General features: G+C 31.8%; 1 protein-coding gene across 1 annotated transcript; it reads left to right on the top strand.

Annotated features, from left to right (window-relative positions):
• Positions 1-576: 576 nt before the first annotated feature.
• On the top strand, positions 577-10,140 carry LOC124365897 (serine/threonine-protein phosphatase 6 regulatory ankyrin repeat subunit C-like). Its single transcript, XM_046822012.1, has 2 exons — positions 577-909; positions 8,396-10,140. The coding sequence occupies exon 2, from the start codon at positions 8,713-8,715 to the stop codon at positions 10,003-10,005; it is 1,293 nt and encodes a 430-aa protein (XP_046677968.1). The 5' UTR covers positions 577-909; positions 8,396-8,712; the 3' UTR covers positions 10,006-10,140.
• The last annotated feature ends 7,928 nt before the right edge of the window (positions 10,141-18,068 follow it).

Genomic DNA, 18,068 nt, shown 5'->3' with positions numbered 1-18,068 from the left:
GTAAACAGCAAGCTATTCATGATCAAACGATTTTTCACACCTCTATGTCTTAATTGCACATTAGGTGTGAATGAAAGTATAAATCACATCTTTTTACAATGCCCGAATTATGAATATGCTAGATGTCAGTGTTTTAAAGAAATTGCAGCTAAGTTCAGGAACAGAGATTACGATATAAGAGACATTTTGAAAACAACAGATTTAACAATGTATAAAGAACTTCTCACTTTTCTCTTTACGATTAAGAAAGACTTAAAAACAAACTAGTTCTTCCATTCTATCAACATTAATGTTACCTTTCTTGGGAGTGTTAACAAAATAAATCCGTGGCCCATACCTTTTCGGGTTAGGAAGTTGGCCTGACGGGTAAACTACCCGTCATGAAGACAGTAAGATCCTACCTTACCTTGATCCTATTCGCATCTTGCCATTATTTTACAATCCAAATCCTCTCTGAACTAACAGTACACAATCATATTTGTTTCGCCCGATTCCACTAACAAAATAGGGAACATTTTATAGAATATTGAACAACGAGGCTGCATGTTATACGAAGCCTGCTCTAAGAAGCTAAACTAAAAAAAAAAACCGACGATTGTTTTGTTATTGTAATTTGCGTGCCGGTAATCGTGTTATCAGGTAAAAACGAACTAAAATATTTAACTGTGCATTGCTTTATCGTACATTTAGTATAAAAATAACGTGATTGAGTTGTGCAAAGTAAAAGGCTTATTTTTTGTAATGTACCTAGTTCAAATTAAGTGAGAACATTCTATTTAGTTTTTTATACATAACCTTTCATTTAAAAAATGAATAGGCAGGCCTAAAGAAAACATTGTACTACAGGACAATAAAGTCGTGTTTTGTAAATACTGTGACGACTGTTGATGCAGGTGTCTAGATTAAAATGTAAGACAACCTTCCATTACCTACTTAGATAGCATCACCTTATACTAGGAATTCTATGGTCAATAGCTCTAAGGTTACCTTGACATGCTAATACCACATGGCTGTTAATAAAGGCTTTTATAGGGTTTCTTCTCAGGGAGGAAAGGGGTTCACCCCAACAGATCTTCAATCACGAGTACAGTACAATAAACAGACCCGGTTTTTATATCAAATACTACAATAATCAATACTTAAATTCATATATCGAATATGAGTGTTAATTATATACACAGATCTATAATAATAATAACAATCATACTTGAAATTAATATAATATATAGTGACAATCCCAAATAATAAAGAAGCTACAACGATAAAACAAACGATTAGAACTATAAGTGGAAAGAATTCAAAAATAATAATGAAATGGTAACAAACATAACACACATTTATAATAGAAAAAAGGGTAATTATCATATTAACGGCCGGGGCGGAAAAATACGAGTTTTGCGTTAAAAACTTATTGGAATCGTCATATAGAACAAAAAAGTATAAGGTTTGATGGGGTGGAAATGAGAAATAACGAAGTTCTAGAAAATGAAAAATGAAATAACTTTTCAGTAATATCTCCATGTTCTACATCCACGTCTAGCGTCACGTGACCTTTTGTGGCCAATGATTGAACCTCGTGATGACGTCATCGGTTTGCGCCGCCATCTTTGCAAACGTAAATGAAAAATAATACAGAAATGAGCAGAATTTTGATCAAAATAAATAATGTTTTTCTTAATTTCGAGAAAAAAATTAATTACGAGTGTCTCCGGCCGAAGGTGCTGCCGAAGCCCGCGCTGATGTCAATAAAAGAAAAACATCCCTCGAGATAGTACCTATCAGTAAAATATAAAATACTAGAGGGGCTGATCAAAAATATAAATTGAAATGTAATGCAAAGGCAATTATGTAAAGTTAAAAAACTAAATAAATCATGAAAAACTCAAATATATAAATGGATCAGAGAACACATACCATTAGTGTGTTGGCGGATACAGCTGAGCAGCAGCAACAAAAAAGTCGTCTATCACAACGAAACGACAAAGTCTCCCGGTTTAAAAACACCACTCGACCGCACGACGAACACATACACTCATTTTAAAAAATTCCATGTTCAATTAAAAATGAGATAATTTCGTTTCGGTTGAAACATAAACTCTTTAGCCTACGTGCCCTACGAAACACTCCGACACACACAATTCACTAGGGTTGGTTTGAACTAGTGGATGGTTGATTCATCATTGTAAACGCACTCACTCAATCCGACCTACTGAACACGATATCTTGTGTAGAACTGACCCATGCCCCGGAGAACTCAGATAACAGGTACGTTATCAGGCTGCTATCAGTCCCCGGCCGCAGATAATATTCAAGTAAACAGATTATCCAGACACAGCACACAAACTGAACATTAAAACATTAGGAACTTAACTACTTATCAATATACCCCCTAAAATCATGTTATTTGTCATTTGCACCCCATAGTACTATATATATTTTTTGTTCAGGAGGGTGAGCAGAATACGTTGGTAACGTCAAATTCGTGATTTGCCGCCCCGGCGTTTAATCTTACTGGTACGGAAAAAAGGAAATATGCATAACTATGTAGGCTGCAGTACAATACGCAGCCACCAACACAATTGGATTATGATTATCGAATGTTTTGAATTATCAATATTCATGACTATCCAAAAGACTGAAAGTAAACTGTCAAAAGACTTAAAACAAAATGTTGGACCAAATAATGTAATACATATTTCAAAGAACATTATGGTTTTGCTTGTTTCCAATCTTAAAAATTACAGTAAATATTAATATAATTTACAAATTAAAATGTAATATATAATTACAACAAAATAATAACATTTAATTATCTTATGCATTTTCAAAGATAAACGTGACTGCTTGTGAAACAAAGAAGACGAGTACGTCACTGTTCTTGCCACAGTCAATAAAAAAAAACACATGATTTTAATTTTAAATTTATTTTCAAACACGATTTTACTTTGAATTAATTTTGAGCAAACTGAATTAAATTTTATGCTTTAAAATCGTATTATGGTGAAACTATACTTTTATATGTAAAATAAATATATTTGCTTTAGATTGCGTAAAATAACTAAACTATATCCAAATGATGTTTGAGCAGCGTAGTACCTACGGTTATTTTAGCCAATCTGAAATGGCATTTCTGCAGGTACTGATGCCGACAAAAGTACATTCATTAACCCTTTGCACGCCATAAGCGAGTTATTTCGCATGCATAAAAATCAGTACAGCGCCCAAAGCAAGTTATATCGCGAACTACATTTTACAACATTAGATAGTTTAATAGTTGTCGAATTTGCCGCTAGATGGCAGAGAAAGTCACTTTTGCTGCCTAGTGCATTAGCTAACGTGCCAACTGAACGTTTGAGGAGTATCGATCGGTAACAGCTGTTTCTTTCTATTCATGTTTGTTTCCTGTACTTCTCAAAATGCCCAAAGCAATTATACTTGCCGCCATTTCTTGAAGTTCCATCTCTAGTGTTCCTGCTCACTGACAGTTTATGTTTTTACAGTTTTATTAGTTTATATTACGTTTAGTGCTTGTGAACTATTAAAATTATTACTATAGTAATAACTATTATTTATTATTTTGATGTAACTTGTGAATATATTGCCATAATTATGGCTAACGCAGACGATCCGGACTTCGACGATTTCGTTTTTGGGGTTACATACTTTGGACAATCATTCGTAAAAAAAAAAAAACAGAAAACAGTTCGTAAGATATTTTTTTACTGTTTTCCAAAATGTGTATTTATTTACTTATCACACATCATATCTACTTCATGTACCGGTATTCGTTTGTAAAAATTATACAGTTTTATCAAAATAACGTTTTCATTCATTTCATACCTACTGGTCATTAAAATAGAAAAATATCTATACAGTATTTCGTTTTAAAAAATGCCCGTTTAAAAAAAAAAAATTTTAATATTCAGTAATTTGGCGCTAGGGAAAAACATATAACTTACGTAATTACTTGGCGTGCAAAGGGTTAATAATTAAAAGTCAGAGTTTGTTTGGTTTCAACTAAAATAGTACACAATTTTTCATAATATTCATAACCAAATTTCTAATGTCCACAAAAAGTCTTCTCAAGATCGTTTTTGGATACGTCATGGTTGTTCTTATTTTTCTTTTGATTTTCACCTTTAATTCCAGTTTTCAACTCGTCATTACAAACTGGACAGTTTGGATTTAAAGGAGCAAGGTATCTTGTAACCATTTAAAATATTTGCTCAGTGTTTATAAAACTATTTTGAGCCAATATTTGCATATTCATCGCCATTGTGCTTGTCATTGTCACTGACCGGACAAGCACATAAAACGAAATATCAACAGCTGGTAACTAGTCTAAATAAAGAAAGCTGGTAATGATTATTTATGATTATCTGTAGGTCAAATGTCGTACTCGATAGTACCGATATTGAAAATCGATAATCATAATCTGATTGTGTTGGTGGCAGCTTATTATACTGTAGACACTATGTATGTTTTCTTCTGAGTAGTGATGATTAATTGCTTCAAGAAGTTGTTGAAAGCATCCTCTCTAAAAAACCGTACTTCTCTTTTATACCAAAACTCACATGGATAATCTGCAAGCAGGTCAGCTGATATACTACTTTACACACCTTACAGTCCTTGTTTCACCTGTGTTATTGTCCATAAAAGGCAATACGTTTATTATATCATAAAGTGTTTAAAGTTAATACAATTCAGTTATTATTAAAAAATGAGTATCGGTTCATTATATCGATAGTTATAATTAGATTATAGGCTATAATTAGTCAAAATCAATATAAAAACTGGGTCCGCTTATTGTACTCTACCCTTAATCACTCATCATCGCCAAATCCAAAAATGAATTTTTAAAATGAAATAAAAATATAATAAATCCATTTATGGAATTAAAATAATAAGTCAACTTCTCGTTCCCACTGTCGTGAGTGCCAGGCCTTTCGGCAGCTGCAGTATAAGTGGCCACAAATACAATCCGATGATTATCGTTGAATGATTCGAATCATCTATATTCATGACCATCCAAACGACTGAAAGCAAAATGTCTGATCAAATAACATAATTTAGATATTACAAAGAAAAATATGGTTTAGTTAGTTTTCAATTTACAAATTAACTTATAAATATTAATATAATTTACAAATTAGAATATAATTGATATAGGTATGCTAATTACAACAAAACAATAACATTTGCATACCTTATATATTTTCAAAGATAAACGTGACTGCTTGTAAAACAAAGAGGACACTGTTCTTTCCGCCATTAGTCAACAACGAAACGCATGATTTAAATTTTAAATGTACTTCTAAACACAATTTTACTTTGAATTAGTTTTGAGCGATAATGTCGCACTGAATTAGGTTTTATTCTTTTAAAATCATATTATATTCATTGCCATTGTTCTTGTCGTTGTCACTAACTTTCTCCTACATAAACGAAATAACAACCGCTGGTAATAACGTCACTAACAACAACTGGTAATGATGTCACTAGTCCAAATAAAGAAAGCTTGCAATGATTAATTATAAATATCTATTGGTTAAATGTCATATTTGATTGTATTAATATTTTAAATCAATACTCATAATCCAATTATGTTGGTGGCCGCTTATAAATACTGTAGCCCTTTCAGCAGCTATTTGCTCAAAATGAAACTAAAATGTAATATTAAATTGGTATCTAGGAGTTACCGCTATTAATTACAACTTTGTCATTGTAGTTAAAATACTCGATTATGTGCTTGACATGTACCTGTCTCAGAAGCACTATTGTAATCTCATTGAATGTTGATTAGGAGAGTTTCTTACTCGGAGTAGTATATAAATGAAATTATGTAATATACTTAAAAAGGAAATTATAATAAATACAACCAGGGAGCTGGTTTTATTATACTTCAGAGTGCTGTCCATTGGTGATAAGTGCAACTAGACAAGCCGTCATAATCATAAACCAATGTCTTCAATCAAAAACCATAGCATATGGCATGATGGTACTATAAAAATTGGTACATTATAGTAATATCCGGTGACCACTATTTTTGGAAGGGTTATATCTTAAAATACTACATTATTAGAAAGAACAGACTTTATTTAACTTACTTTAAAAATTGCGTATCATTATGATGATAGTATCTTGTTTTCTGCCTCCTAAAAAGAACCGATGACGATGAGAAGAAGGCCACTCTACTGCAATCTAGTCTCTATCTACTACTTGTTATTATGCAATATAAATAGGTTTAGATTTGGTTATCAGAAATATATTACTAGAAGTACCAATGTTAAACAATACCTTTACTGGCCTTAATAGTGGCCTTTGTATATTACCAAATTACAGAGTATTTTTTACCGGGGACCTAAAAAACTGCATTATTAGAAAGAAAAATGTTATTTTACTTACAGTGAAAATTACATGTCATGTGACTATTAGTGGTTTTGTTATACTTACCAATAGTAAGCAATGTTGGCGAGAAGTAGGCCTCTTCTCCCTATCTACTATTTGTTACTAGGCTATACAAGTAGGTATATACATATATATGTACTTATATATATATATATATATATATATATAAAGTTAACGAGCACTCTCGTGATCTGAGCTTGAATTTAGTTACTATCCTGAGGAATGTTTTTTTTTTTTCACCATAAGTCCAGGTTAGTGCCAAAGGTACAAGTGAAGCCCGCACTGATGGCCAGGTGAATTTCCGATCTGTACTTTCCTGACCTCAGATCACATCCCACACTGTCCAACTTTCTGACACATATCAAGTAATGTGATCTGTGGTTGGGAAAGTACCAATTGGAAATGCCCCCATATATCTGTGCCCACATCCTAATCTTAGCAAAAAAAAAAAAACCCTTCAAGATAAATCCCAAATTCAAGCTGAGATCATGTGAGTGCTCGTTAAAGTTATTTTTAACTTTGGTACTACTAGTAACATATTTATGATAACCTAATCTAAACCTACTTATATAGCGTAAATAACAAAAGTAGATAGGGACAAAGTGACCTACTTCTTACTGACATCTTTTTGGGAGGTAGAAAACAAGAACCAATCGCTATAGTCACATATTTTAATAACAGTAATTTTCACAGTAAAGTCAAATAAAGTCCTTTCTAATGTTGTAGATTTTTCAAGTTCCTGGTCTTCCAAAAATAGTGGCCTCCAGATAATACCCAAGTCCCAAATGATTTACTCCTACACTTTGTTACAATACAATACTGAATGAAAATGTTTCTTCTGCATCTCTCTTGAGCAGTAGGATAGGTAGTTAGGGTGACCATGGAGCTGATGTTAATAAGAGTGACTTGGAACAATGAGAAAACTCTGATTTAGAAAGTTTGAGTGATTTTTGTGATGACACTGTAGTGCTACGAGCTTTCTTCAGTTGAATCAGACTCTTCATTTAGTGCCAGAGTTGAGCTAGGGATAGCTACTTCTCCTCCTAATGCAAAAAGACACCCATCTGAAAATAGAGGCCAGACAAATTTTATATAAGACAAACTTGGTGTCTAAATTGAAATTAAAATAAAGTAAACAATTATTTTGTTTGTTGTGTTTTATTTCATAACTTTTTGAACAAACATGTAAGGACATGTAATATGTTGCAAACTTCATTGCAAAAACCAAATAAACATTTGCTGGATAGACTTTTTATAAAATTTTTTTTCCTAAAAGTCTGCAAATCTACCAATACTAAATAGCCAGGCACTTTATGCATATGATTTTCAGGAATAGCCATGGCAATCATAAAGGTTCAAATACTGTATATTATACTAAGATCTAAATGATTTTTGAGACATCATTGGTGTTCATTGATACATTATGTGATTTATTGCTGAATGTTGTTTCAATATCTTGTTAACAATAGTTTGTCAATTTTAGTAATGATATTATGTTATTTAAAATAATAATATGTAACTCAACAGATAAACTATGTATGCAAATTAGACATAATAAAAGGGATAATCCAGCAATAATGTGGGTTAGGACAAGTGTGTATTTTTTATTGAACCGATAAAATTTTGCTACCCTTCTAGGTATTTTCTTTGTGGTCCGTCTGAGCCCTCGGCTGGGTCCCAGTGTGACGAATAGCCCGATTTTTTAATCTGTGACAATACAACCCTTCTTTCTCTTTCTTTTGTTAGGAAGGAAATTGTAAACGAGTTTTGTTAACAAATTTCTAAACCATTAATAACGGTTACCATATATTAGCTTGTTTCTTAAGATATTTGTTTTTTTAGTAAAAGCCGGTGTTTTTCGTGCTATACTGATGATGAGTTTATTATTCTCATATGGATTCACATGAGGGTGTATATTTTGTTGTGGCATGAAATTCAGTATTTATTTCTGATTGTAATTAACTGATGTTGGATATTTTGTTTTCAGGTTTACCGAACTTAAAGAATGAGTCATCAATTTGATTGAAGCATAAAATTTATAACAGAGCAATCCTGTGGATTTTTATGATTCGAAACATCAAGGTTTTATCATTAAAACTACATTTTCTGATCTTCGTGTTTTGGAAATTAAATTTTTTTAACTATTCTTTGTGTTGTTTTTTGAGAAATCGGATCATAATTTTACAGTGCTATAGCAGAGAAATAGCTAATTGAAAATAAAGAATCTCAGCTCCCCAATTGTGTGTTTCTTAATGTTTATACAACAATATAACATTGGCAGTTAAAACATACATTTTATTAGGAATGTTCATGGCAAAAGGAACTGAGGTCAACACTAGAGATGAGATGGGGAATACACCTCTTCATTATGCTTGTTTTCATAATAATATCAAAGAAGCAGAGTACCTTATAAACGAAGGAGCCAATGTGTTTCTTAGAAACAGCAGAGGTAATACACCCTTGCACAGTGCAGTAAAAACAGGATCTGTTGCAATGGTCGAATTGTTGCTTATCAAATATTCTGATATAATTGTGCAGATAATAGGTAACCTGAGAAACAAGAGGGGTAAAACACCGTTGCATTACGCAGCGTTACATAGTTGCAATATAATTGTGGATTTGTTGCTGAGCAAACAGTTGGATTTGAATATACAGGATATGTACGGTAATCCTCCATTGCATTTATGTTGTTTAAATAACAACATTGATTCATTTATACGTCTTATCAGTGCAGGAGCCAATATCAATCTCAGGGACAACAGAGGTAATTCATTGCTGCACATTGCAGTGAAACAAAATTGTGTCAAAATTGTTGAAGTGTTGCTGAAGAAACCGGTTGATTTAAATATGCAGAATTTTGATGGAAATACTCCCCTCCACGTTTGTTGTTTTAATAACAATAATGTAATGGCTGAGCTCCTTATAAAGGCAGGTAGCAATATAGATCTTGTAGACAATGTGGGTAACACACCTTTGCACACTGCAGTGGAACGCAGTAGTTTTGAACTGAATCTGGAAAAAGAGGTGAATGTGAACGTGCAGAATATAAATGGTGATACTCCATTGCACTTATGTTGTTTACGTAACAACATTGATTTATTTGAACGCCTCATCTGTGCAGGAGCCAATATCAATCTCAGAGACAACAGTGGTAATTCATTGCTGCACATTGCAGTGAAACATAAGTATTTCAAAATTGTTGAAGTTTTGCTAAAGAAACAAGTTGATGTAAACATGCAGAATTTTGATGGAAGTACTCCCCTGCATCTTTGTTGTGTTTATAACAAAGCTGTAATGGTTGAGTTCCCTAAAAAGGTATATACCAATATAGATCTTGCAGACAACATGGGTAACACACCTCTGTATACTACAGAGAAACACGGTCTTATTAAAATGGTTGAATGCTTTATAAATTCTGGAGCTATAATAGATATTAGAGATAAGGAAAGGAACACACCACTGCATATGGCAGTGAAATGGAATTATGTTGAAATTGTTAGGTTGTTGCTGAGGAAACATGCGGATGTGAATGCAAAGGATGTCAATGGCAACACTCCACTTCATATCGCTCTTAGAGTTTTTTTTTCCAAGTTTTAAAATGATCAAATTGCTGCTAGAGGAAGGTGCTGATGTTAATATTAAAAATGTAGATGGGTATGTACCATTGGCAGTCGCAATTAAATGTTCATTTGAGTATGATACTAATCAGCACATTTACCACCTGTTACTTGATTGGGAAGATCTTAAATACACTAGTCATTTTCGTTGGAAGAGTTTAATACGTTTATCAGGAAATTACAGTTTTGAGAATGTAATAAAAAAACACATTGTTAAGTTAAAATGTGCAAAATTACCATTTGATAATGATGTAAATACTGCATTTGAGGAGTTATACTCCTGGAAATTGCAGTGTTTTGAGGAGTTGGAGAAAGCAAAAACAACTATGTTTGGTGGACATTCACTTTATGATGTGCTTTCAAATAATCTTTGTGACCCTGAACCAAAATATTTTACAAACAACGAATTAGAACAAGCAGTCTGTTCACCTGATTTGGAATTTCAATATCCAATTTATGCTAATTTACTAAAATCTATATTTACTAGAGCCAAGAAGAGACTACCTTTACTCAATGCTGCTCAAGATAGAATGGTATTTATTTTACAGGCAAGTAGAAATGTTAATAAGATATATCTGCCAAATGAGATTCTCAGAATGATTTTATCATATATTGATGATAACGATCTAAAGCCTCTGATAAAACATCCAGTTTTACCACTGCAGGCAGACTAAGCTAAACCCCAGAGTATTAATGTATACATTGCTCTACACATGATCTTTGAATTGTTCCCCTCAAATTTGCCTAATGAAAAACTCAACCAAAATAAAATGGATTAACTTTAACAGAAGAGAGAGTCAAAAGTCTGTCCTGCTAGAGTTACTGTTAAGGAATACACCTTAAATCTAACATATCCTATAAAATGTACATTGACACCCTCTGTGGAAAACTGAGCTCTACTGTTTATAATACTAATGGAATGAGGCATGTCTCTAATACCTTACAGGCTATGATACCTACAGTTCTGTTATGGAAACCATATTAGATATTTTGGGATATAGGATGTTTTTTGACACATTCGTGAAGAGTTTGTTAACACAGAATATATGAATTATTTATCAGTATAAAATGTTATTATCTTTAGTGTGGAAGTGCTACATTTTTGTTACATTTTTGTATGTATAACTATTGTTGAATTATTATATTAACAGTTTGTCATGAGTAAAATTCAACTAACTAGGTAATGGATAGCAGAAGCCTTTGTATGATTGAACTATGTTGTGGTTGTTGTCAGATGTTACTAACATTCAGAAAGTGTATTTGAAATTTATGAAATAAATATATTTGTACAATACAGGGTTTGGTTTTCTTTGTTATTTATTGAACATATGTAAGGCCATACAGAATACATAAAAATTGGTGAATGGATAAATGCAAGTAGAAGAATAAAAATTGTATTGATATAGGTTTAGTGTTATACCTTATTTATTACTTAAATTTGATTGTCTAATTTACATTGAAATCATCAGTATTCACCTCAAATATATGTATCTTAGATTTTTTTTTTAAATCCTCTACAGATCATAATAAGTTAGTACAATTTTATAGAGTATACCTATGTCTTCATAGGAACTATTTTCTTTTTTTGTGTGTTTTCCAAATATTGCACAGTAATAATTTCTAACTTTAGGCTGGCAAAAGGGCAGTCGTTAGAAATCTAATGCTATTGCATATTTGTTTACACTACATTTTTTAACTAATTATTTACAATTAACACTTGTAATTAATTACATTTTGAATGATCCTAACTTGAACAATGAACGTGTGTCACAGTATCGTACTATCGTTGCTTATTAACAAACTGATATTATTTACAGTAATATTTATTACATTACAAAACTTTAGTCCTGTAATCTGTTTTATCATTTTTGAATTCTATAAACAGAATCCAAGATTAATGTGGTGATAACAATACCTAGTTTTGTTACGATGAAATAACTTACTATTTGAACAATTTTAAATAACTTTAAAAAAAATCATGTCATCCTGTTGTAGACAAAATCTCGATAGTATGAGGGCACTAGTACAAGACAAAATGGGAGTACAGAAGTGAGATTTTTGTAGTTAGTCATTACTGATCTGGATGATATTGGATCATCTCACCATCCAGGGAAAGGTGGCTCATCGTTTCCCCATTGAAAACCATAGATTTCCAGACTGGTTTCAAAGTAAGTAGAAAATTAGTATTCATCCAATGGTCATAGGCGACCACAGGAATCCTTGAGACTTTGTTGTTTAGACTGGGGTGTTTGTTTATGACGTCCCACATAGAGTTCACTGCTTGTCTCGGTGTAGTACAATGGAATGGAAATTTCTTCTAGTGACCTTTGGTAATCCTGATCCTAGTTATCCAGTTTTTCAGATTAACCACCTTAGACCTGACATGATAGTAACATATAAATCAGGATGGAATGTGTAAAGCACTAAACAATGTAATTTATCAGGCTTATTGTGATGTTTTTTACTTGGCTAGTAAGTGTAAAACCATATAAGTGTGTTGTATGTGTTTTACTAAACCTATGTATTGATGGGTTAAATTAGTGATATTAGCAGAAATGATGATATTATGGTAAATATACTAGATTGCAAGTCATGATAATCTTGAAAGACAGGATAATATTTTCTCAAATTATTTAAAAAATTGTTTATTAAATAACAGTCCATTAAAATTGGCATTCAATGAAGTAATCCTGACCCAATATTCAAAGTATTTAGATTTAATCGCCTATTTATTACAGGATTACTTGTCTTCCAAAAACTTTCCCAATGAAGGACTTTTAATAAATAATAAAATAAATTAAATACTCCTGGACTCTGAATTAAAAATGGAATTAACATTCACTTTCTTATTAAACTCAAATAAAATAAACTTTATAAATATAATTTAAAACAAATCAAGTAATTATCTCTTATAAGCGTAACTAAATAAAGTTTTAATTAAATCTTCTTCGTGCCACGTGAAAACTTCCTGTACAGTTAGTTGGCACAGATTCAAAATTAAAACTGAAAGTATTTTAAATTCCTTCTAAAATGATTTACTTCAAACCTTGGAATCTAGATGTATCAATTTATTGTTACTGTTGAATATTAAATTTATATTACAAACAACCTTTAAATAATATTAAAATTGGAAACTTTACTTGAACAAAACCTTGCTTGAACTTGTTATATCTTACAATCTTGCCGTTAATAATGTAATTGATCATCAAAATTCAGTAACCCAAACATATTGAAATAATACAATATTCCCTGTAAAAAGAAAACATATTAGTTGACAATAATTTTCCAAATGAAAATCGTATTTCAAATATAAATTTTCTATTTTTTCAAAGTGTCATGCAGAACGGTTTCGTAAATCAGAGCCTTATGTACTTACCCTTCCCTAACCTACACATTACCTCATAACTAAAGCATCTGATTGTTCTCAGACCACCCAATGATAAGGCTGAAGAAATGAATTGTTAACTGTTCTACCCTAATATAATCACTTATCGTAGTCAACTTCCAGATAACTGTACAGGTGTCTTTCTGTACATTCGCAGATCCTTTCTTGAGGCATTTCATTTTTTAATTTAAAGTAAAAAGTAAAGAATGTCTTATTTTACCAGGCGAAGTTAGGGCTAAGAAGCCCTCTCTAACACTTAACCTGGGGACCAACGGCTTAAAGGTGACTTCCGAACCACCACCAATGGCCGGGCAGGCGGGCCGCTTGCAAGGACAGGATCGCTCAGCGGTCACCTGTCCAAGCAGCAGCCACGCTCGGCGTTGCTTGATCTGGTTATCTTGCGATAACCGCCGTACCCACTACACTGCGCCATTGGCTTACATTTTATTGGCATACAATTTACATATGTATTAACAATTCTTATAATCTAAAGTTTTTATGTTTAATCTTTTTTCCATAATTATTAATTTATAAAATAAAATATAGCAGATACTATAGTATGGCTCTGTTATTTGGTCACGTTTCATGAGAATACTTGATTCGAGACTTGGTTTCACATACTTTGGGACTCCTGTCACTCTGCTGTGGAGAACTTGTTCAATCTACAACCTCTCACACTGAGAGGAAAATGTTTTGACCTTCTGTTTCTTCGGAAGATAGCTAATGGCACTGTAGATTGTCCTTCATTCTTTTCAGCATTGACTTCTCCATTCCAAGAAGCACCCGCTTCAAAACCATCTTCCAACGGAGATTCATGCCAACATATTACACTTACAACATCGGCATCAGGTCTTCTTCAGGCTGGTAGTAAAGTGGCTCCTCATGTTGACTTCTTCTGAATTATCTTCTAAAAATGCTATTTTGAAGCACTACCATTTAACTTGTTTCTTGACTTGCTATTATCTCCCATACACATTTTTCTCCTTGTTGGATTTTACCTCATTTTCCTTTGATATTATTTATGCACTTTTACCTGTTTTTGTAGTTACAACCTTTGATTACTAAATTTACTTTTTTGTTGTACAAAATTAGTCATGTTAATCTGGTCTTTTGGTTTATCTTGCTTATTTTCCCTTTCTAAGCTTTCTTGCTATCACAGTATTACTGTACTTGCTGTTTTTATTTTTAGTCTATATGATTGTATTAAAGGTTATTTTATTGTTGCTCATAATGTATCATGATGGCTACTATCACATTTTTGCATAGTAGCTATAGTTCACAGTTTTTGTTTATATGGTTACTATGTTTTATATAGATTTGTTTGATTGTTTTTTTTTTTGTTATATTTTTATCATTACAATGATATGTCTTTATTTAATGTAATATTTATTTAAAAAATATGCTATTTTCTTTTCTTTTATAATGTAATGCTTGTTACTATATTGTTATACAAATCTTTTACTGTTTTTCTCTGTATTTATAATGTATTGCAATAGCTCTTTTAATTAGCTTTTTATACCCAGGCCCAAGGGCCATTTTATGATTTGTGTTGTCATCTTGCAAATTTAATTTTAATTTAATGTATTGTTCTATGTACATAGTAGTTGCTGTTATCAAATCAAATAAAATTAGAAACTCTGAAAAAATATGAAAATTTACTTGCAAAACTGCTTTTCAAAAGACAGAGAATAAATCATTCATTGTATTGTAAATTGCAAAACTTTGTTTTCTAAGATAAAATCATTAATGACTTTTTTAATGATAATAGTATTACTCTTCTCCAGTGCTACATGATTACGTAATGTTAAACTTGTAATTTTTATAATAAAATTATTTTCACATTCTGTCATGTCAACAAAATAAATGGTCAATCTTGGAGTTGAGTAACAAGATTTATCAGTTAGCCTCATACAGATAGATGTCTGATAACACCTCTGTAGAAATTCAATAGAATGAAATTCTCTAACAATGAGAGGAGAAGGAGTATGAAAATGGGTTTTCCTCTCATTATCTACAGTGATCGCGAAGGCAGTTCACCTATCTCGCTGCTGTACTCATAATAATTCTCTAATTCCCGATCATATATTTGTTGAGCGATGTTAACAAGCGTTTTTTCAATATACTGAAGAGTTTAGAGAAGAGCTTTCATCTGATTCTTAAGCTACATGTTCCTCACGGGTGAGAGTTTTGTTCAGATATAGTAATAAATACAATGTAAATTGTAAAAGTAAGTTTCAAATAATCATCCCAAAAATTAATAATAACCAAGAGCACAAAAACATGTATAAATTATGTTAAACGGATTGAAGTGACTTTTTTTGTTAAATTTGGTATCTTTGTGTTAAAAAAGATGTTAAATAATACCAAAAAAAGTAAATAAAGATATCTTTTTTGCATTTGAGTCCTCTTAATCAAGAAGAGAGGCTTAAATAGGGTTTATACAAGAATTATTTAAGAGTATACAAAGGCTGTTTGAAATTGGTGTGTTTGCCGAAGTTGACCTTTGCTGTTGCAAAAACTAAAAGTGCAAAACATTTTTTTCGAAAGATAAAGAAAAAAGTCAGTAATTGTTGAATAGTAAGTTGCAAATATTATGTTTTCTTAGGTACAATAATCAATGTTTTTCTAATAACAATATTACTCTTCTCCAGTGTTACATGATTACTTAATTTTAAACTCATAATTTTTATAATAAAATTTTTATATTCTGTAATGTCAATAAAATAAACGGTAAATCTCAGGGTTGAGTAACAAGATTTATCAGGACATATTATTTATCAAGCCATGATGATTTGTTTCTTGGTTTGATAATTTAAGTAATATAAACCATCAATCTAAGAAAGTTATGACACTTTGTGTTATACATACTTTCTATCTGGTACTAGTACTAGTTATATATATCCGATGTACTTATTGCACTATTTTTGACCAAATGATTTGATTGTTGAACATCCATAGTACTTAATAAGAGAAGTTGTAGAGGATGATATTACCTCTCTCCCACTTGGACATTAAAATCACCAAAAACAAAATAGATGTGTTTTTGGCGCACTTTGCGTACTTTGTATTTGTCTATATTTGTTCATAGCCAAGCATCTGCTGCATCTATGCGCAAAGCACATACGTAGCTGATGTCAACTACTCGGACACGGTAAAAAAAGCACAATTACTAATTTCATGTCTCAAAGTTTGTGTCGTTGTACACACACACAGTAAACATATCTTCTATAAAAATGCATGTTATAACAATAACAATATTCTTTATCAGGGATGATTTCATTTCAAATTAAAAAACATTTTAATGTAAAATACATATTATTTAAGGGGGGTCGGGAGGTCAAATGGGTCAAAAATTACTTTTTTTGTGTTTTTATTGAATATTATTCTGCTTTTCATAGCGGTTAATACAAGACCAATTTCATGAAAATCGGTCAAGTAGATCTTGAATAAAAAATGTTTTTCTAAAGGTTGTACTTCAAATTTTTGGTGAGAGTTTCAGCATTGAGGAGACAGTATTTTATATTGTACTATAACTCTTTATTCAAAATAGAGCTGTATTACTATTACGTTTTTTGCTACTGGTACAGTTGTTTGTCACCTGTTTTTTCTTTCATTACCTTGTTTGTTATTGTTTTCTTCTGTTTATAACCAAGAATAACATTTCAAATGTCACAGTTTATTTTCTGAAGTTCCTGGTGTTTTCTGTGTGTTAGAAGTTTTATTTCAAAGGTATTGCAATGCCTAGATTTTGTAACAAAGTCTTTAAAAAAACGTAAGCAAGTAGGGAAGCCTAAAGTGGTGTTTGTAGATAGTGACTGTGTGAAAAGCCTAGAATCTAGGCCTAGTACACAAAGCCCAGACCTAGGACTAGTGCACCAAGCTCAATTCCTCCAGAGCCTCAAAAGGAGAGTTTGTCTAGTAAGAAAATTAGTTCTTGTCTTGCAGATTACAATAAGTACTAAGGTAACTGTGGCACTAATGACATTGTAAATTTGCAAATTCTTCAAAACCTGCTTGAACAGAACCAAAGTGAATCGCTCAATAACATGATTTGGGTTCGTATTCCCAAGCAAACTTTTGTCATGCTGTCAACTCTAGAATTAGGGGTATATGCTATTGCTGTCTTCAACAAAGGCAATATAGTCAGATGCGAAGTGTTTGCTAAATTAGGGATTGTACCTGGGGAAAACTGTGTGTATTTGCTTCAAGACATGGACATGCTACGCATCAAAAAAGCGAATAAAGCTGTCGATGAAATAGAAAAAAAGTGTCGAAGACAGACTACACTGGCAAAAAAGAGGCTAGAAGACGACTATGAAGCAGAGGAAGCAGACAATCCCTCATATGGTGCAGGAATGCATTTATAAAGCAAGTTTAGTTGCTAAGCTAATGGATGTTCCAAATAAATGGCTTTTTCCGAAAATGAATTTTTTCGGTAAATAAGGAACATTATCTCCAAAACTATAAATGATAGATAATAATTTTTTTTTATCTTGGAAAGGGCATTATTCTACACATTTTAACACATGGATTTAAAAAAAATGTCAATCAGAAAATTTTTTATTGCGACTAATTTATAAAAATTACTGGTAATTTTTAGAGTATTTTTTTAAAAAATTGCCCAAAATCCAAAAATCTTGTGTTAAAATATGTATATT

This window comes from Homalodisca vitripennis, chromosome 7 (genome assembly GCF_021130785.1).
Source record: "Homalodisca vitripennis isolate AUS2020 chromosome 7, UT_GWSS_2.1, whole genome shotgun sequence".
NCBI lineage: Eukaryota > Metazoa > Arthropoda > Insecta > Hemiptera > Cicadellidae > Homalodisca > Homalodisca vitripennis.
This window is presented reverse-complemented; position numbering and strand designations above follow the sequence as displayed.